The following is a 20,375-nucleotide window of genomic DNA, read 5'->3' as shown; positions in this document are numbered from 1 at the left end:
TGAGCGCTGAAGAACTGATGCTTTTGAACGGTGGTGTTGGAGAAGACTCTTGAGTCCCTTGGACAGCAAGGAGACCCAACCAGTGAATCGTAAATGAAATCATTCCTGAATATTCATTGGAAGGACTGATGCTGAAGGTGAAACTCCCAATACTTCAGCCACCTGATGCGAAAAACTGACTCATTTGAAAAGACCCTGATGCTGGGAAAGACTGAAGGCAGAAGGAGAAGAGGATGACAGAGGATGAGGCGGCTGGATGGCATCACCAACTCAATGGACATGAGTCTGAGTAAACTTCGGGAATTGGTGATGTACAGGGAGGCTTGGCGTGCTGCAGTCCATGGAGTCACAAGGAGTCGGACACAACTGAGTGACTGAACTGAACTGAGAACTGGAGGTCATTTTAGAAATCTGCCCACTAGTTACACTATAGTTACATCATTTTAAACATCCTTTGTCATAACAGAAAACAATGGTTACATCATTCTTCAACTCTCCTCCCACCTTTGGTTTAGTCTTACATGCATGTATTTATGTATGTTTGTGTGTATTACTCTTATGAAAATAATGCTCAGCAGAAGTCTTTTTGCAGGTTTCTCAGTCTATATTTGATTTGATAAAATCTGTCCTCCAGTAGATTCCTCAGGATGGGCTCATGGGTGGAGAATTTTCTAAGTTCTTTTATTTGATAGACAGTTAGGATAGATATTAAATCCTTGGCTCACACTTTCTTTCACTGAATTTTCTATACTTGTTCAGGTATTTTAATTTTGTTTGGAGTTTAAAGTTTTCTTCTACTTCAGTTCTTTTTTGGGAAGAGTCTTCCTCAGTTGTCTGCTTGACATTTTATTTCCTGATTCCAGCATTAGTTCTCTATAGGTTTTACTTTTCTCTCCTTCATTTTGCAATAGTGTGTCATTTAAAAAGATTTCTAGGTTAGTGACACTAGTGTCTCATTTCTGTTGGTTGTTTCAGCCAGGCTCTTTGGCTGGAATCATTTCTGGGTCTGTTTGCTTGCCACAGATTCTTCTGGTGGTGAGACAGTAGGGCAGGAAAAATTACGGTCTGGTCCTATGATTTGTTGCTTTTTCTCTTTTTACTCCGTTACTTTGCACATTTGCTATTCTCTGTCTTTAAGCAACACTGAGAGTTTGGTTTTGGATAAAAATGTAGTTGCAGAGTTATTGCATATATTTTTGGAAGGAGATTTTGGGGAGGCTGCTTACCATATACCCACCACTAACTTTAGCTGCTTTGCCATAAAAAAATCCTCTTAATATATTGTCTTTTCAAACAACAAAGAAACGTGAAAACATACAGGCAAGCTTGTTTTACCATGCTTTGCTTTATTGTGCTTCTCAGATATTGCCTTTTTAAAATTTTTTTACAAACTGAAGATTCGTGGCAACCTTGCATTGTTAAATAATGGTTAGTATTTTTCAGCAATAAAGTATTTTAAGGTTAAGGTATGTACATTTTTTAGACATAATGCTATTGCACACTTAATAGAGTGTAAACATAACTTTTATACACAGTGGAAACCAAAAATTTGTGAGACTCACTTTATTAGGATATTCACTCTTACTGCAGTGGTCTGGATCCTAATTCCCAACATCTCTGAGGTATGTCTGCAAATGATTTTTGACTTGTGATTACTAAACTCGAAATTATCAGGTTTTGACTACATTTATAAATAGACTGCTTACAGGAGGCTAGATTTCCTATAAATTTAATTACCAGATGTTTAATTCCTTAGGTAGGTTTTAACTTGTAACTGTTAGCAGTTGGCCAGACATCTGAAATACATAATACAATATATTAAATGCATAAATGAAATTTAAAATGTTTATAGACATTTAATTATATAGGCCTTTAAATCAAACTGACAGCTTAAGGGAAATTTAGTTAGCTTGACTCGAGTAGATTCAACATTTACTAAAAGAAAATAATTGTTTAGAGAAAACTTTCTAGATTTATAAATATACTAATGAAGTTGAAGCTCCAATACTTTGGCCATCTGATGCAAAGAGACTGAATGTTGGGAAAGATTGAGGGCAGGAGGAGAAGGGCGAGAGAGGATGAGATGGCTGGATAACATTATCATCTCAACAGACAGGAGTCTGAGCAAACTCTGGGAGATAGTGAAGGACAGGGAGCCTGGAACGCTGCAGTCTGTGGGGTCGCAAAGAGTCAGATATGACTTAGTGACAGAACAACAACAATGAAGTACATCTGTGGAATAGCAAGACCTGCCTAAGTCCAGAAGTACAAGAAGCAATAGGGTAGAAATCTGGGTAAAAATAAGGAGATAAAATATGAGTGGTCTCGGTGATTAGCTCTCTCTTTGCCCTACACTCACAATTTCATTTATAAAACCTACTGCTTCTCCCAAACACATCAGGATATTTCACACCTCATTTACTGTTTTAGGCACCGAGGAATATCAGTTCAGTTGCTCAGTCTTTGCGACCCCATGAACTGCAGCACGCTGGGCTTCCCTGTCCATCACCAACTCCCGGAGTTTACCCAAGCTCATGTCCATTGAGTCTGTGACGCCATCCAACTGAGGAATATAGGGAAGAATAATACAAAGTTCCTAACCTCATGGACTTCAGCTACAGAAAAGAGACAAATTAAAACAAACAAAAAATACATAATTTCAAATAGTGGCAAAGCCATGAGGATTAAAAAAAGAGTAGGATAAAGGAAGACAGTGATAGGGAACGGTGTTACTGGAACTGTATTCAGGGAAGGCTCCTTCGAGGTTGTGATATTAGAGATTTGAATGAAGTCAGAGAAAGATATTCAGAGGAAGAGAATTTCAGATGGAAGGTCTAGCAAATTGCAAAAGCCTTGACGTGGGAACAAGCTTAGTGGGTTCATGGTACAAGGAAGCTACTATGGCAAAACAGAGTGGAAGTAAAGTCAGAAAGACAGTTGAGGGTAAATTATAGGAGACTGGTGGGTCATGGCACAAAATCTGGATTTTATTATGAATGCAAAAGGAAGGTGTTGAAATGTACTATTTGGCTTGCTTAGACTGCCTTTCTCCTCGGTATTCTGGCTAACTTCCACTGGTCTTTTAAAATCAGCATCATCTCCTGTGGGACATACTTCTTAGCTCTTCAGAAAAGATCAACCACCTCCTTCTGTGTGCTACCTCCGAGCAATAACGAATGACTGAACTGTGTGTGTGTTTCATTTCATTGTAGAGTAGCTCCAGCATTTAACGTAGTAGTCCCTCCCTGGGATCCTGGTGTGCTGCCGTCTATGGGGTCGCACAGAGTCAGACACGACTGAAGCGACTGAGCAGCAGCAGCATAGGGAAGGTTCCATAAAGGAAAACCACCCATTCAACGGTGCAAACTTTGGACCAATTCAGGTGCCATTCACACGGAGGCGCATGGGAACCGGTTGCCCTGGGAGGTCGGTTGCAACATTCCCTCACCTCTCTCTGGCCATCTGAAGCCAAGAAGGCCTCTCAGGACAGCCAGCCTCTCACTGTCAGGGGCCTGCTGTTTCCCCTTAGCACATCTATTCCCGCGTCCTTCCTGGGCCCTGTGGTGGGTTTCGGATGGGGTGACCTTCGAGCTTCGCGTCTCTGCATCCACACTCCCGGCAAACGGTCCCTTGGCCCCGTTAACGCACCTTCTGAACAGGACTTACAGCCGCGATGTCCACTGGTCTAGAGTCCAGTTCCTGCCGCGCCTCCGTGCTTCCGCGGCACACCCTTCGTCCCGTAGTCGCCCTCACGGCTCCCCGCCCCACTCACCTAGGATGCGAGTGACCCCCAAGGTCAGCTTCTCCAGGTGCGGCTTGCTGCTGCCCAGCAGCGGGGGCGACGTCTCCTCCATGTCTCGTGTCCCGGCTCCGCGTGCGGCCGGGGAAGGGGTGGGGACCGGGCGGGGGAGCGGGGCGGGCCGGAGGGCCGGACACCGCCCGGGAGGCGCGGCCGTCAAGTTCGCGGCATGCCGGGACTTGTAGTTCTCGGCGCCTGAAAGGGCTGCGGCGCGGAGATGAGGGGCCCGGGCTGCTCGGGCGGTAGTAGCCCCCCGAGGCGCTTGTTCCCGCTGCCCCGGCGGGTGCTCCACACCACGCCGCCGGAACCCAGCGACCCCTCCGGCCGGACCGTCCCGCCCCGCCGGGGCCGGCCGCGCAAGCGGGGGCGGGCCTCTGTGTCGTGTGGCCAATCCGGACCGGGCCTGTGGGCCGGGGCGGGGCGGCCCCGGCGCGACGCCCCAAGTGGCGGTTGTTTCAAGATGGCGGACGTGGCGGGCCCCTCCCGCCCGGGCGCGGCGGCGTTCTGGAGCCGGGACTGTATCCTTTGCCCGCCTGACAGGGGGCGCCGGCGCCTTTCCCGGGGCGAGCGGTCGCGAGGGACTCGGAGCGGAAGGGAGAAGGTCGCTGCGGACCCCGGGGGCGGGGCCGTGCAGTCGGGCCGCCTGGCAGTCCCCTTGCTTGGGTATTAGGTAGCAGACAGCCTGCACTGTTTCTCCAGGCTGGAGTTCTAGATGTGGGGACTCGACCCAAGCTGTTTCCTTGCCCTCCTTGGCGGTGAGCTCCGGAAAGTCGGCCTAGAGTCGGGGGCTGGAAGGGGCCCCGCTGCCTGAGGCGACCTCCGGCCGGCCGGGTCTGTGAGGAGTGAGCTTCTGGAGGAGGGCACGGCGTTGGGTGGTCCAGGAGCTTTTGGTCTTGGTTTAGGAGTATCCCTGGCCTGCGCTGTTAGGAGCAAGTCAGTACCTCGTCGGACTTCGAAGGCCTGGCAGTGACGATGTATTTTCATACTTAGATCTTCAGAGAATCGTGGGACTTGGTTTCACAGGGATGTGATCTGGTGATGCTGATGATGGAATCAGATGGGATGCAGATTTTAGGGCCTGGGTGGGAGTAGTGTTGATTTGTATGTAGGTTGCGGGTCACCGCTAGCAGGGTTGAACCAGTTCTTGGATAGTTTTATGGTAGAGAAGCGGTGGCACTTTTACCCTTGGAGTAATGAGATGTGTGAAAAAACTGGTTCTTTTGCCTGCGTTAGGTACACTGTTCCAGGTTGATCTTTGCTCCTGGTAACTTGCTTCACGTTCCAGGAGAGTTACCTGAAAGGAGGCGTTCAGTGTGTTGGATGCCCACAGAGGCAAGCCTTTTTGCCTGTTTGCTAGGATTGGCCATAGCATTGTTAGAGGCGTTGCTGTTAACTTCTCCTGAATCGTTCTTTGCAGGTGGTACTTAGCTAGTCAGTAAAACTCAAGAAGTTATATTATCAATTCCCCCTGTTGGATTACTAGGATTAAAGTGTCACGCCTTGGAGAGTGGGGTATTTTTGCATTTCTTGCTGCTGAATGTTTGGTGTTATGGACTTCCTAAGCATTATTACCATTTGTGTGTGAGAGGTTGGAGAGCATCAAGTGAAATCATGATCCTCCACTGGATAAAAAGCACACTGATATACTATGCAAATTAAATTTTTTCTTTACCTGTCAGGAGAATATGTGCATCGGGAGCGGCTGGACTGAATTGGGAAGTCAGGAAACTGGGATGAGTCTTTCTAGTGAAACTGCCTCTGCAATGTTAGAATTTTGTGATAGATAAATGAAGCTTATTAACTTATAATGTGCTTCTTCAGTGTAATCATTTTCATAACATCTATGTGGCTTTCGTTATTATTCCTTAAATTTCTGTATAACCAATGCTGTTGTGCTGATATGAAATGTATAAGGATATTGTTCTGATATATAATAGAATGTATGTGGGGTGTGGATAGGGGATACAGTCTTGCACTAGGTATGATTAAGTTAATGGGTGTGTAAACAGAATCTATGCTCTTGGTCTTAGCAGCCTTGTACTCGATTATTTATGTAGTCATATGGCATATTTCATATAGATGTCATATAGCCTTCCTTTTTTCTTATATTCTCCCTTACTCTAAAAATGAATGTAAAATACTCATCTTTGCAGTGAAAGTGAGGAGCTGAAGTTATTTGGGGAAAATGGTGATTACATTCTGTAGAAATTCAGATGTTTGAAAGGAGTTTCAAGGTTACCAGTATCACCTGTTTCCCCTCCCTATTCCACGTAATGACCAATTAATATCCAGCCTCAAATATTTTCATGTTAAATCTGTAGGACTTAAAAGTGTGTTAGATGTGAATTTGTTACTGAATCTTTGCTAAAAAACATAGTTATGAATCATTTGATTTAGTTATGTGTCTTTTGATCTTCTTGTAAAAAATTTTTTTATAGGAATGTCTTTTGATCTTGATCTCTTTTCTCATTCCACTGATGACTTCCCAGACCACCCCTCAAGTACTTATAGTTAGAACTTTCAATAGAAAAAGGCCAAAAAGTATATATCTGTAATCTGGTATTCTTTTTGCACTATTCAGAGATTTTCAGTGCCTTACCTAAACAATTGGAGAAATGTGATTGAGAGATTTCCCATTCCTAGATGTTTCTGTCATGTGAGGGTAGGTCATCTGTGACTGAAGGTCACCTTTTCATATTGTTGTTTTTATGAGTTGTGTATCTCCTGCACAGTATGATTCAGCAGTACTGTTTTGCACAAGGTATTTCTTTATATCCAATGTGTAAACAGTGATATGCCATGTTGTCATTTTATGGCTTAAATCTGCAAGTGAAATACATCCCTTTGGCCCTAAACTGCTTTCCTTCATTATAGCTCTTGGTAATATCAAAAGAAATTAATATTTCTGCAGTATCTAAATTTGATTGCTGAAGTGCACTCAAGTGTATTATCTTTAACAGTATTATGAACTTGATATTAACAAATATGAACTATAAAGGACCTGGTCAAAGCATTGCAGTAGCTATAATGTCTGCCATTGAGTTTTCAATTAAATAGAGACTTTATGTTGATGTAAAATAATATCAGTTCAGTTAAGTCACTCAGTTGTGTCTGACTCTTTGCGACCCCATGGACTGCAGCATGCCAGGCCTCCCTGTCCGTCACCAACTCCCAGAGTTTACTCAAACTCATGTCCATTGAGTTGTTGATGTCATCCAACCATCTCATCCTCTGTCGTCCCCTTCTCTTTCCACCTTCAATCTTTCCCAGCATCAGGGTCTTTTCAAATGAGTCAGTTCTTCTCATTAGGTGGCCAAAGTACTGGAGTTTCAACTTCAGCATCAGTCCTTCCAAAGAATATTCAGGACTGATTTCCTTTAGGATGGACTGGTTGGATCTTCTTGGTGTCCAAAGGACTCTCAAGAGTCTTCTCCAACACCACTGTTCAAAAGCATCAATTCTTCAGCACTCAGCCATCTTTATAGTCCAACTCTTACATCCATACATGACTATTGAAAAAACCATATATGTCAGGAAAATCATTATGGTTAGTAATGATGATACACATGTTGCTGATAAGTGATTCACACTCACAAGGTTATTGCAGAATGGGAAGTACCAAGTTTATTTTCTTCACGTCTTGTTGCTCTAGGGTAGGTATATTTATTTCTCCCTACCATTTCTGGCTTGGGTTTCTGCTTGCCACTTTAATTTTGGAAACTTGAGCATTAAAGATTTTATAACTTGCTGTACTTATCCTATTGAGGCACTTCCAGATGAACCAAGTGGAACTAAGGTGACACAGAGAACATAATAAGAGGTCCAAATTGTGTCTCTTTAACTTTCCCATGAAATATACATTTGTTGGGAATCGGTATTTGAAGAAGGTAAATATTTGGGTTCTCAAAAATAATGAGATGAATTTAGATTACAAAAAATTAGAAAGTATAGGTTGGATGGAGGCAATTTGAAATATATTTTGTCTTATTTATAAAAACTTTTGTTAAGATCACTTTATTTAGTGGTCTTATATTTGAAAAAGAAATTTGGTGTAGATGTAGCTGGTGGGGTTTGTGTGCATATTTTGAGTAGGACAAAGAGAAAGACAACATTGAGAGTTGTTGGACAGTGCCTCATGGGATTAAATAAATACCAATTTCGTTCGTCCCTAGATGGTTGACTATGATCCAGGCATTCTTTGATCTTAGAGATACAACATTGAACAAAACAATGTAGATTTTCACTGGCTTGATGCTTACATGTTAGTGAAATGAAATTAGTTCATGAATAAGTAAAATAATATTTTATGATTATGGATGCTATGGAGAAAAATAAAGCAGGAAGAGGGTAGCTGTTAATGTCCTGGGGGTCTTTTGTGTTTTGATAACTGTTGCTTTGTAGTATTTTGAAACCAGGAATTGTGATGCCTCCAGCTTTGTTCTTCTTTCTCAAGATTGCTTTGACTGATTAAAGTCTTTTGTAGTTCCATACAAATTTTAGGATTGTTTGTTTTACAGTATTTCTGTGAAAAATGACTTTGGAATTTTGCTTTGAATCTGTAGATTGCTTTATGGACATTTTAACAATATTCTTTTAATTCATGAGCGTGAATTTCTTTCATTTTTCTTCAGTTTCTTTCATCAGTGTCTTATACTTTTCAGCGTACAGGTCTCTCACCTCTTTGGTTAAATTTTTAAGACTTTTTTACTCTTTTTTGATGCAGTTGTAAATAGGATTTTTTTCCCCCTAATTTGTCTTCCTGATGGTTATTCTTGTATAAAAATGCAACAGATTTTTGTTTATTGATTTTGTATTCTGCAACTTCTGTTTATCAGCAATCTGAATTTGATTATTCTGAGTTTTTCAGTAGAATCTGTAGTGTTTTCTATATGTAATATCATGTCATTTGCCAATGCGTGTTTGTCAAAGGCTTCTATAGTTTGTTTTTCTTAAAGAAATAGGAAGCAAAGTTAATAGCTTAGAGTAAAGATGAGGGAAATGGTATCAGGTTTGAGGAGAGAAGAGAAAGTATAAAATATTTGATGAGTTTCTGAGTCAAGATATGGCTAAGTAGGTTCCTCAGTGGCTGGTCCCTTTCAGCTATGAGCAGACTCCTTTGTGGATGGTCTAGAGAAGTGTAGTATGTTTTCCAGGACTCAGTTATGTCAGTCTTTCCATAGGTCATCCTTGGAGATGGAGAATATTCTGCAAATTCATCCCTATTTTATATTTTAACTGAGGACCCTGTCATATGGAGCATGTCCTGAGTCATCTTGATTTTTTTCCCCTTGCGTACTTTTCTCCATGTGTGTATTTCTAACAGCGAATAATTAAACAGTAACTGAAGAGTCCCAGAGGGTGTGAAAAATGAATCTGCTGCTAAAGAGTCTGCACAATTTCAGCTTGTAAAGCTTTTGTTTTGGATTGGGTGTCAATGAATTTAGAAGTGCTCCGCTCCAGTATTAGTTACAGTCAGTTTCCTTGGACTAGTGGGGTCTAAGTTTTTGTTTACTTGTCGTATGTACCTCCTGAAATTTTCTATGCTCGTCCCTGATGTCTGAGGAAGTTTAAACTTTTTAGAGGCACTCAGTTCAGTTCAGTTCAGTCACTCAGTTGTGTCCGACTCTTTGCGACCCCATGAATTGCAGCACGCCAGGCCTCCCTGTCCATCACCAACTCCTGGAGTTCACTCAGACTCATGTCCATCGAGTTGGTGATGCCACCCAGCCATTGCACCCTCTGTTGTCCCCTTCTCCTCCTGCTTTCAATCTTTCCCAACATAACGGTCTTTTCTAATGAGTCGGCTCTTCGCTTCAGGTGGCCAAAGTACTGGAGCTTCAGCTTCAGTATCAGTCCTTCCAATGAATATTCAGGTCTGATTTCCTTTAGGATTGACTGGTTGGATCTCCTTGCAGTCCAAGGAACTCTCAAGAGTCTTCTCCAACACCACAGTTCAAAAGCATCAATTCTTTGGCGCTCAGCTTTCTTCACAGTCCAACTCTCACATCCATATATGACTACTGGAAAAACCATAGCCTTGACTAGACAAACCTATGTTGGCAAAGTAATATCTCTGCTTTTGCATATGCTGTCTAGGTTGGTCATAACTTTCCTTCCAAGGAGTAAGTGTCTTTTAATTTCATGGCTGCAGTCACCATCTGCAGTGACTTTGGAGCCCAGATAAATAAAGTCTGACAGTGTTTCCACTGTTTCCCCATCTATTTTCTCATGAAGTGATGGGACCAGATGCCATGATCTTCCTTTTCTGAACGTTGAGCTTTAAGCCAACTTTTTCACTCTCCTCTTTCACTTTCATCAAGAGGCTTTTTAGTTCCTCTTCACTTTCTGCCATAAGGGTGATGTCATCTGCACATCTGAGGTTATTGATATTTCTCCCGGCAATCTTGATTCCAGCTTGTGTTTCTTCCAGCCCAGCATTTCTCATGATGTACTCTGCATAGAAGTTAAATAAGCAGGGTGACAATACACAGCCTTGACGTACTCCTTTTCCTATTTGGAACCAGTCTGTTGTTCCATGTCCAGTTCTAACTGTTGCTTCCTGACCTAGTTACCAGCAAAAGTCTTGAAGCTGTGCTAGTGCATATGCTGCTGAGGAGAGCTGAACCACCTAGCAGGTCAGACAGTAAGCACCACCATTGTGTTCCTAAATTTCCTTCAGGATTCTAGGCATTTCCAGTCAACATTCCTTGAAAAGATTCCATTTCTAGAATTCGTTCTAAACTGAAATATATTGGCTCTCTAACATGTTTTATCCACTGTTTTATTCCCATCTGCTCCCAGGAGGAAACAGTTAATAATTGATCTGTCTAGAAATTTTGGAAAACAGAGTATTTCATAAAGTAACAGAAACCTTTGGACTTTTCTAGGTCATTTGGAAAATAATTGTTTAGACACCTGCTTCCTGGATGTGTAATAGAAGGTTATCAAATGGTAGACATACCTGGATTTAAATCTAGTTCTGAATAAAATTTTATTTCTGAAAAGTAAACTTTATTATATTGGTTCCCTTTCTATATCAGTTGACTGATATTCAGCTGATGTTCGACTGAGCTGGTAAAGAATCCACCTGCATTGCAGGAGACCTGGGTTTGACCCCTGGATTGGGAGATCCCCTGGAGAGGGGAATGGCTACCCACTCCAGTATTCTGGCCTGGAGAATTCCATGGACTGTATAGTCCATAGGGTCGCAAAGAGTTGGACACAACTGAGCGACTTTCACCCTTTCAAAATTTCTCTTTTTGAAATTCGAAATAGTTCTTTTTGTCTTAAATTTCTTCCACTTGTTAAATAGTAGGGCTTCTTGAGACATTTCATGAATGTACTGTGGAAGAATACAAAATATATTTGTGTTTGCATAATTGAGGTGCCCTTAAACAGCATTTGTTCTTCAAAGCTAAGACTCATTTTGAAATTACGTATTCATGCCTCAGATAACTTGTCAGTTCACCAAAGAGCACAATGGAGCATTTAACTCCTTGTTTACAAAAGGAAAGAAAATGAAACTACAGCGGAATTTATAGTGTTGAGTATGTCATTTGGGAGTAAGGATGGATAAAACTTTAATGGAACATGACATTCCAGCGTTTTTACAAAGCAGATAGATATGAATATATAAAGATGAACTTTAAAACATTATTAATTTTGCTACATTTATTTTCATTATATTACTTCCTAGTTTTGTTTTTAAAAGATAGTTACAAACTTCTAGCTCAAAAGAAATTGCGAATTATAGTAGAAGTATAGAACAATAGCATTGGATGTTGGATAATCTTTTCTAGTATTTTCCTTTATGTCTTCCTGCATAGTTTCTGATGAAGAACAATCAGTAGTGTATGTTCCAGGTATGATTTTCTATATTAATTTGGTAAACTTCCTTTGCTTCTTAAGAGTTAGAAGAAAATAAAACATTAGGACAACTTTGTAGGTATAAGTAGATGCAGAACAGTTCATCAGAACATAATTTTTTTTCTTTTTTTAATATTTGGTGTGACCCCATTAAGGTTTGAAATACTGCCTTATTTTAGGGTCTGGCTGGCAAGTCAGCTTTTGATGAATTTATAGAATACTTCATTCATGGATTAAAGAGCAGCAGATTCTTTTCTTACTTTTCATATTCAAATAATAGTCTGAATTTTATATTTCAAAGAAAATGTATAAACTTCATGATGTAGGGTTTATGTAACAGACTTTAAAGTTTACTGGTTGTTATGAGATGAGTTGTAAAACTGAACCATTGGAGGCACCCTAATTATGTGAAAATTCAGATTTTTAGTTTCCAGGAAGTTAAGGTATATATGGCATGTTGTAGTTTATTGGTTTTAATGTGATTTACAAATGTTCATATCCCCTTTAAAAAATATTTCAGTTGAATCTCTAATGCATTCAAAATACAGTCTTTTCATGACTCATTATTTATTAACAGAGCTTTAAAATGAAGTTTATAAAGAGATTTGCCCATCAGGTGCCATACAATAGAGGGTATCAAGGAAAAGTTTGCTAGGGGCAGGGTTTAAAAGAATGAAAAGATTTAATTTTGAAATCTTGTTTTGATGGAAATCCTTAGGAATTTCTACAGAAGGAAATACCAGGTCAAGACACAAGACGGTGAATCCAAAAGCTGATGTTAAACTCAAGACCTCCAGGGTGACTGCTACTCCCGTCTCCATGGAGTCTTTAAAAGGTGCAGGAGATTCAGTTGATGAACAGGTCAGTAATTTCTTTTGTTCTGTTTTTTTTTTTTTTTCTTTTTCCTTATTCTCCAGTCTTTTTAAATGCTGACCAATAAGTCATTTTTCTGTGCTGGCCAATAACGGATAGGTCAGTGTAGAAGAGCCCTTGAAAGAACGTTAGATGATCTACAAGTATTTTGAAAAGATACAGAGGATTCAAGGATGCTTTATTAATATTTAGTATGAATATAAAGTATATATATTACTCAAAGCTTTTGTTCCAGAATGTCCAGGCTTACTTTAAGCCTTAGTTGAGAAATGTTTATTGTCTTCATAAGTTTCAAAAATCTTACATCCTGATCTGTGTGGTGTTAGTAAATCAAATTGACAGCAGTTTCTTTTCTCTTATTAGGTATTCTTTATGATTTTTGATCATGTAAATATGTTAGTTGATAAATAATCCTTTGCATATAAGAAAATGCTTTGTTAAAATTAGCCTATATTACTATTATTATTTCCTTCACTTGTCAAATACTATCATGAAGACTTTAATTTTATCGCTCAGTCATTTATTTCTTCCTTTCTGTCTTTGCCTCTCTAATAGTGTCTCTACATTCCTTTGGTATGTGCCCTGTCTGGTTGGTTTACTTTGTATGTGTGCTACGTCGCTTCAGTCATGTCCAACTCTTTGCGACCCTATGGACTGTAGCCTGCCAGGCTCCTCTGTCCAGGGGATTCTCCAGCTGAGAATACACGAGTAGATTGCCATTTCCTTCCCTGTTATTTTACTTTATATTTTGTCACCTCAACCAGAGGTTAAGTCAGGGTTTCACAGTCTGTGACTTGTAGGCATCTGCTTTTCCCTGTTTTGTGAGTCCAGTGTTACTGGACCACACCATTCTCTTAACATTCTTTTAATCTTATCTACTCCGGGAGTTGGTGATGGACAGGGAGGCCTGGCGTGCTGTGATTCATGGGGTTGCAAAGAGTCGGACACGACTGAGCGACTGAACTGAACTGAACTGAACTGAATGTTATCTTACTGCCGCTTTTGTATTACACTGTCAGAGGTGCTGTAAAGATGTGTGCCTACACAGCCAAAATTATTTACTATTGAACTCTTTATAAAAATGTTTTTCAGTACCTGGTTTATGTTCTTGAGGAAATGTTCAGTGTCTAGTTTTGTTACTTATTACTCTTGACCCTTGAACAACACAGGTGTTGAGGGGTGTTGAACCCCATGCAGTCAAATATCTGCATGTAATTTTTGACTCCTCCAAAACTTCACTAGTAACTTACTGTTGAATGAAAGCTTTGCTGATAACATAGTTAACATATATCTTGGGTGTTATATGTATATATACATGTATTTTACACATTCATGACACACCTTTTTTCTTAATTTGTTTTTATATATTTCTTTAGGCTGTGTGGTTCATTTGCAAGCTTTTTCAAATTGTCTTAAATCTCCTACAAGTTTTCCAATGTATTTATTGAAAAAATCTGCTTATAAGTAGACCTGTGCAGTTCAGACTCATGTTGTTAATGGTCAACTGTATCACGTTTAGTTGTCTACAAAATTTAACTGTGATTAGCTCAAATCGTGCATGGGCTTCCCAGGTGGCTCAGTGGATAAAGAATCCGCCTACCAATGCATGAGATGCAGGAGATGTGGGTGCAGTCCCTGGGTTGGGAAGATCCCCTGGAGGAGGAACTGGCAACCCATTCCATTATTCTTGCCTGGAAAATCTCATAAACAGAGGAGCCTGGCAGACTGCAGTCCATGGGGTCACAAAGAGTCGGACATGACTGAGCTCAAAAGGTCTGCTTATGTTGCTTATATCCCCAGTATATCCACTTCACAAAGCTAATCCCCATTAATCTCAGCTCCTGACAACTGGTAACCTGCTTTTGATCCCTAAATATTTGTTTGTTGTGAATATTTCATATAAATGAAATAATGTACTGTGTGGTCTTTTGTGGCTGGCTTCTTTCACGTCAAGGTTCTTCTGTGTTGTATCATGAATCATTGCTTCATTCCTTTTTATGGCTCAGTGCATGTTTTGTTTAACCACCAGTTGAAGGACGTTTGGATTGTTACACTTTTTGCCTAATATGAATATGCTCCATCAGCATTCATGTACAGATTTTTGTGTGGATTTCTGTTTTCAATTTTCTTGGGCATATATCTAGAAGCAGAATTGCTGGGGCATGTAGTAATTCTATGTTTGAGCTTCTGATGTACTGCTAAAGTAGCTATACTATTTTACATTCTACTAACAATGTTTCGCTAGGAGTCGGACATGACTGAGTGAGTTCACTTTCACTTTTCACTTTCATGCATTGGAGAAGGAAATGGCAACCCATTCCAGTGTTCTTGCCTGGAGAATCCCAGGGACAGAGGAGCCTGTTTGGCTGCCATCTATGGCTTTGCACACAGTCGGACACGACTGATGTGACTTAGTAGCAGCAGCAGTGTTTTGGCTTTATTGACTATGCCAAAGCCTTTGACTGTGTGGATCACAATAAACTGTGGAAAATTCTGAAAGAGATGGGAATACCAGACCACCTGACCTGCCTCTTGAGAAACCTATATGCAGGTCAGGAAACAAGAGTTAGAACTGGACATGGAACAAAAGACTGGTTCCAAAGAGGAAAAGGAGTACGTCAAGGCTGTATATTGTCACCCTGCTTATTTAACTTATATGCAGAGTGCATCATGAGAAATGCTGGACTGGAAGAAACACAAGCTGGAATCAAGATTGCCGGGAGAAATACCAATAACCTCAGATATGCAGATGACACCACCCTTATGGCAGAAAGTAAAGAGGAACTAAAAAGCCTCTTGATGAAAGTGAAAGAGGAGAGTGAAAAAGTTGGCCTAAAGCTCAACATTCAGAAAAGGAAGATCATGGCATCTGGTCCCATCACTTCATGAGAAATAGATGGGGAAACAGTGGAAACAGTGTCAGACTTTATTTTTGGCGGGCTCCAGAATCACTGCAGATGGTGATTGCAGCCATGAAATTAAAAAACACTTACTCCTTGGAAGGACCAACCTAGATAGCATATTGAAAAGCAGAGACATTACTTTGCCAACAAAGGTCCGTCTAGTCAAGGCTATGGTTTTTCCAGTGGTCATGTATGGATGTGAGAGTTGGACTGTGCAGAAAGCTGAGCACAGCTTTTGAAAGCAAAATTGATGCTTTTGAACTGGGGTGTTGGAGAAGACTCTTGAGAGTCCCTTAGACTGCAAGGAGATCCAACCAGTCCATCCTAAAGGAGATCAATCCTGGGTGTTCATTGGAAGGACTGATGCTGAAACTGAAACTCCAGTACTTTGGCCACCTCATGCGAAGAGTTGACTCATTGGAAAAGACTCTGATGCTGGGAGGGATTGGGGGCAGGAGGAGAAGGGGACGACAGAGGATGAGATGGCTGGGTGGCATCACTGACTCGATGGACATGAGTTCGGGTGAGCTCCAGGAGTTGTTGATGGACAGGGAGGCCTGGTATGCTGTGATTCATGGGGTCGCAAGGAGTCAGACACAACTGAGCGACTGAACTGAACTGAACTGAGCAATGTATGAGGATTCTAGATTCTCCACATTCTCACCAACACTTTATATCCATCTTTTAAATTTATAATTGTAGTGACTTTGAAGTGGTATCTCATGGTTTGATTTGTATTTTCCTAATGGCCAGTAGTGAGCCTCCCTGGTAGCTCAGATAGTAAAGAATCCACCTGCAGTGCAGGAGACCCAGGTTCAATCCCTGGGTGGGGAAGATCCCTTGGAAAAGGGAATGGCAACCCACTCCAGTATTCTTGCCTGGAGAATTCCATGGACAGAGGGGCCTGGTGGGCTACAGTCCATGGGGTTGCAAAGAGTCAAACAGAGCTGAGTAACACACACACACACACACACGCATGCACGCACGCACACACACACACACACACGCTCACACGCCAGTAATGATCATCTGTTTTTGTGCTTCTTGGCCATTTGTATATGTTCTTTACAGAAATGTCTCTTCAGATGTTTTTCAATTTGAGTTATTTGTCTTCTTATTGATGAGTTGTAAGAGTTCTTTATAAATTCCACCTCTGAGTCTGTTACCAGATACATAATTTGCAAATATTTTCTCCCATTCTGTGGGTTGTTTTTACACTTTTTTATTGGTGTTCTTTGAAGCTTGAATGTTTTAAATTTTGATGAAGTTCAACTTACCAATGTTTTTCTTTTATTGCCTGTGCTTTGCTGTCATGTCTAAGAAATCATTACCTAAACCAGGGTCTCAAAGATTTATACCAATATCTAAGAGCTTTGTACTTTTAGGTATGACATTTAAGTTTTGATCCATTTTGATTTGATTTCTGTAGCTGGTGTGGGTAGTGACCCAGCTTTATTCCTGTGCATGTGGATTTCCTGTTGTCCCAGTATCATTTGTGCAAAGACTATTCTTTCTTTGTCTTGCCACCCTTGCTGAAAAATCTTTTAGCCATAAATGTAAGTGTTTATTTTGTAATCTCAATTCTATTCCATTGATCTGTATTTCTATTTTAATACCAATACCACTCTGTTTTAATATATTATAGCTTGGCAGTAAGTCTTGGAATCAGAAAGTGTAAACAGTCCAAGTTCTTCTTTTTCAAGGTTGTTTTCCCTATAGTGGGTCCTTTGAGTTTCCATAGGAATTATGGAAGCAGCTTGCCAGTTTCTGCGGAAAGTCAACTTGGGATTTTGGTAGCAATTGTGTTGAATCTTTTTTAAAAAAAAGTTGAAAAATGCAGTTGATTTACAATAATGTGTTAGTTTCAGGTATACATCACAGTGATTCAGTTTTATATATATATATATGTTTATAATTATGTATGTGTGTGTATATATATATATATTTTTTTTTCTTTTAAGATTCTTTTCCCTTATAGCTTATTACAAAATATCGAGTCTAGTTCCCTGTGCTATACAGTAGGTCCTTACTGGTTTTCTGTTTTATATATAATACTCTGTATATGTTAATCCCATAAATTGAGTGATTAGGAGTCTTTTATTTTAATTTTTAATACAACTTTAAAGGTTACTTTCCATTTACAATTATTACAAAAAATCGGCTGTATTCCCCGTGATGCACAGCACATGCCTGAGCCTTACACCCCATAGTTTGTGTCTCCTACTCCGCTGCCCCTACCTTGTGTTGAATCTTTAGATCAATTTGGCGAGTACTCTCAGCTTCATAATATTGCTTCCAGACCTTGAATATGGTGTGTAAATTGTCTATTAATTTAAATCTTTAATTTCTTTCAGTGACGTTTTGTTGTTTTCACTGTACATGCCAAATTTATTTTCAAGTTGTAAGTATTTTATACTTTGTAATGCTACTAGTAATGAAATCGTTTTCTTAATTTCATTTTTGGATTTTTGACTGCTAGTGTATAGAAACATAGTTGATTTTTTATCTTGTAACCTTTCTAAATTAATTTATTAGTTCTAATCTAATAGCTTTTTGGTGATTTTCTTACAGTTTCCTATGTATAAGATTACGCCATCTGTGAATAGAAATAGTTTTACATTTGCCTTTTCAGTTTGGATTCCTTTTATTTCAGTTGTCTTGTAAAGACATTTAAAAATGTGATAAACCTTTTTCCAAATCATTTTTTCATACTGATAGTCCTTTGGTTCAGTACTGATTATTGAGGGAACCATTCATTTCTGCTTTGAATTGCCATGATGCTATTATAAATCAAGGAGAGACTTAAGATTTCACTACAAGTCTGGCATCTGTGAGAAGAGAAGGAAAGAAAGATTGACAGGGAAGAGCCTCATACTTCCTTGCAGTTGGAGATAATATACGAGAGATGTATTATGCCTCCCTTATTATAGCATAGCATCTTATTTGGTAATCTCTATCTTTAATTTTGTGTTTATCATTCTGTTGTTTCTCTTTATCAGTTCAGTCGCTCAGTCGTGTCTGACTCTCTGTGACCCCAAAATTGCAGCACGCCAGGCCTCCCTGTCCATCACCAACTCCCGGAGTTCACTCAGACTCATGTCCATCGAGTCAGTGATGCCACCCAGCCATCTCATCCTCTGTCGTCCCCTTCTCCTCCTGCCCCCAATGCCTCCCAGCATCAGAGTCTTTTCCAATGAGTCAACTCTTCGCATGAGGTGGCCAAAGTACTGGAGTTTCAGCTTTAGCATCATTTCTTCCAAAGAAATCCCAGGGTTGATCTCCTTCAGAATGGAATAGCTGGATCTCCTTGCAGTCCAAGGGATTCTCAAGAGTCTTCTCCAACACCACAGTTCAAAAGCATCAATTCTTTGGTGCTCAGCCTTCTTCACAGTCCAACTCTCACATCCATACATGACCACTGGAAAAACCATAGCCTTGACTAGACAGACCTTTTTTGGCAAAGTAATGTCTCTGCTTTTCAATATGCTATCTAGGTTGATGCTTCCAGGGAGTAAGCATCTTTTAATTTCATGGCTGCAGTCACCATCTGCAGTGATTTTGGAGCCCCCAAAATAAAGTCTGACACTGTTTCCCCATCTATTTCTCATGAAGTGATGGGACCAGATGCCATCATCTTTGTTTTCTGAATGTTGAGCTTTAAGCCCGACTCTTTAAGCCTTCACTCTCCTCTTTCACTTTCATCAAGAGGCTTTTTAGTTCCTCTTTACTTTCTGCCATAAGGGTGGTGTCATCTGCATATCTGAGGTGACCGATGTTTCTCCCGGCAATCTTGATTCCAGCTTGTGCTTCTTCCAGTCCAGCGTTTCTCATGATGTACTCTGCATATAAGTTAAATAAGCAGGGTGACAATATACAGCCTTGACGGACTCCTTTTCCTCTTTGGAACCAGTCTTTTGTTCCATGTCCAGTTCTAACTGTTGCTTCCTGACCTGCATACAGGTTTCTCAAGAGGTAGGTCAGGTGGTCTGGTATTCCTTTTTCAGAATTTTCCACAGTTTATTATGATCCACACAGTCAAAGGCTTTGGCATAGTCAATAAAGCAGAAATAGATATTTTTCTGGAACTCTCTTGCTTTTTCGATGATCCAGTGGATGTTGGCAATTTGATCTCTGGTTCCTCTGCCTTTTCTAAAACCAGCTTGAACATCAGGAAGTTCATGATTCACGTATTGCTGAAGTCTGGCTTGGAGAATTTTGAGCATTTCTTTACTAGCATGTGAGATGAGTGCAATTGTGCGGTAGTTTGAGCATTCTTTGGCATTGCCTTTCTTTGGAATTGGAATGAAAACTGACCTTTTCCAGTCCTGTGGCCACTGCTGAGTTTTCCAAATTTGTTGGCATATTGAGTGCAGCACTTCCACAGCGTCATCTTTCAGGATTTGAAATAGCTCCGCTGGAATTCCATCACCTCCACTAGCTTTGTTGGTAGTGATACTTTCTAAGGCCCACTTGACTTCACATTCCAGGATGTCTGGCTCTAGGTGAGTGATCACACTATCATGATTATCTGGGTCGTGAAGATCTTTTTTGTACAGTTCTTCCGTATATTCTTGCCACCTCTTCTTAATATCTTCTGCTTCTGTTAAGTCCAGACCATTTCTGTCCTTTGTCGAGCCCATCTTTGCATGAAATGTTCCCTTGGTATCTCTAATTTTCTTGAAGAGATCTCTAGTCTTTCCCATTCTGTTCTTTTCCTGTATTTCTTTGCGTTGATTGCTGAGGAATGCTTTCTTATCTCTTCTTGCTGTTCTTTGGAACTCTGCATTCAGATGCTTATATCTTTCCTTTTCTTCTTTGCTTTCACTTCTGTTCTTTTCACAGCTATTTGTAAGGCCTCCGCAGACAGCCATTTTGCTTTTCTGCATTTCTTTTCCATGGGGATGGTCTTGATCCCTGTCTCCTATACAATGTCA

General features: G+C 40.4%; 2 protein-coding genes across 2 annotated transcripts in view; one reads left to right on the top strand and one right to left on the bottom strand.

Moving 5' to 3' along the window:
- Positions 1–3,854, bottom strand: part of TPGS2 (tubulin polyglutamylase complex subunit 2) — a 66,539-nt gene extending 62,685 nt beyond the window's left edge. Inside the window, exon 1 of the mRNA XM_052660457.1 lies at positions 3,773–3,854. Within this exon, the coding sequence (XP_052516417.1) occupies positions 3,773–3,854 (82 nt within the window). The remainder of the gene's footprint in view (positions 1–3,772) is intronic.
- A 162-nt stretch (positions 3,855–4,016) lies between these two features.
- Positions 4,017–20,375, top strand: part of KIAA1328 (KIAA1328 ortholog) — a 443,695-nt gene continuing 427,336 nt past the window's right edge. Inside the window, exons 1-3 of the mRNA XM_052660503.1 lie at positions 4,017–4,317; positions 11,626–11,661; positions 12,384–12,526. Coding sequence (XP_052516463.1) covers positions 4,017–4,317; positions 11,626–11,661; positions 12,384–12,526 — 480 coding nt within the window. The remainder of the gene's footprint in view (positions 4,318–11,625; positions 11,662–12,383; positions 12,527–20,375) is intronic.

This window comes from Budorcas taxicolor, chromosome 22 (assembly GCF_023091745.1).
Source record: "Budorcas taxicolor isolate Tak-1 chromosome 22, Takin1.1, whole genome shotgun sequence".
Lineage (NCBI taxonomy): Eukaryota > Metazoa > Chordata > Mammalia > Artiodactyla > Bovidae > Budorcas > Budorcas taxicolor.
The sequence above is the reverse complement of the archived record's forward strand: the minus strand, read 5'-3'. Positions and strand labels throughout refer to the sequence as shown.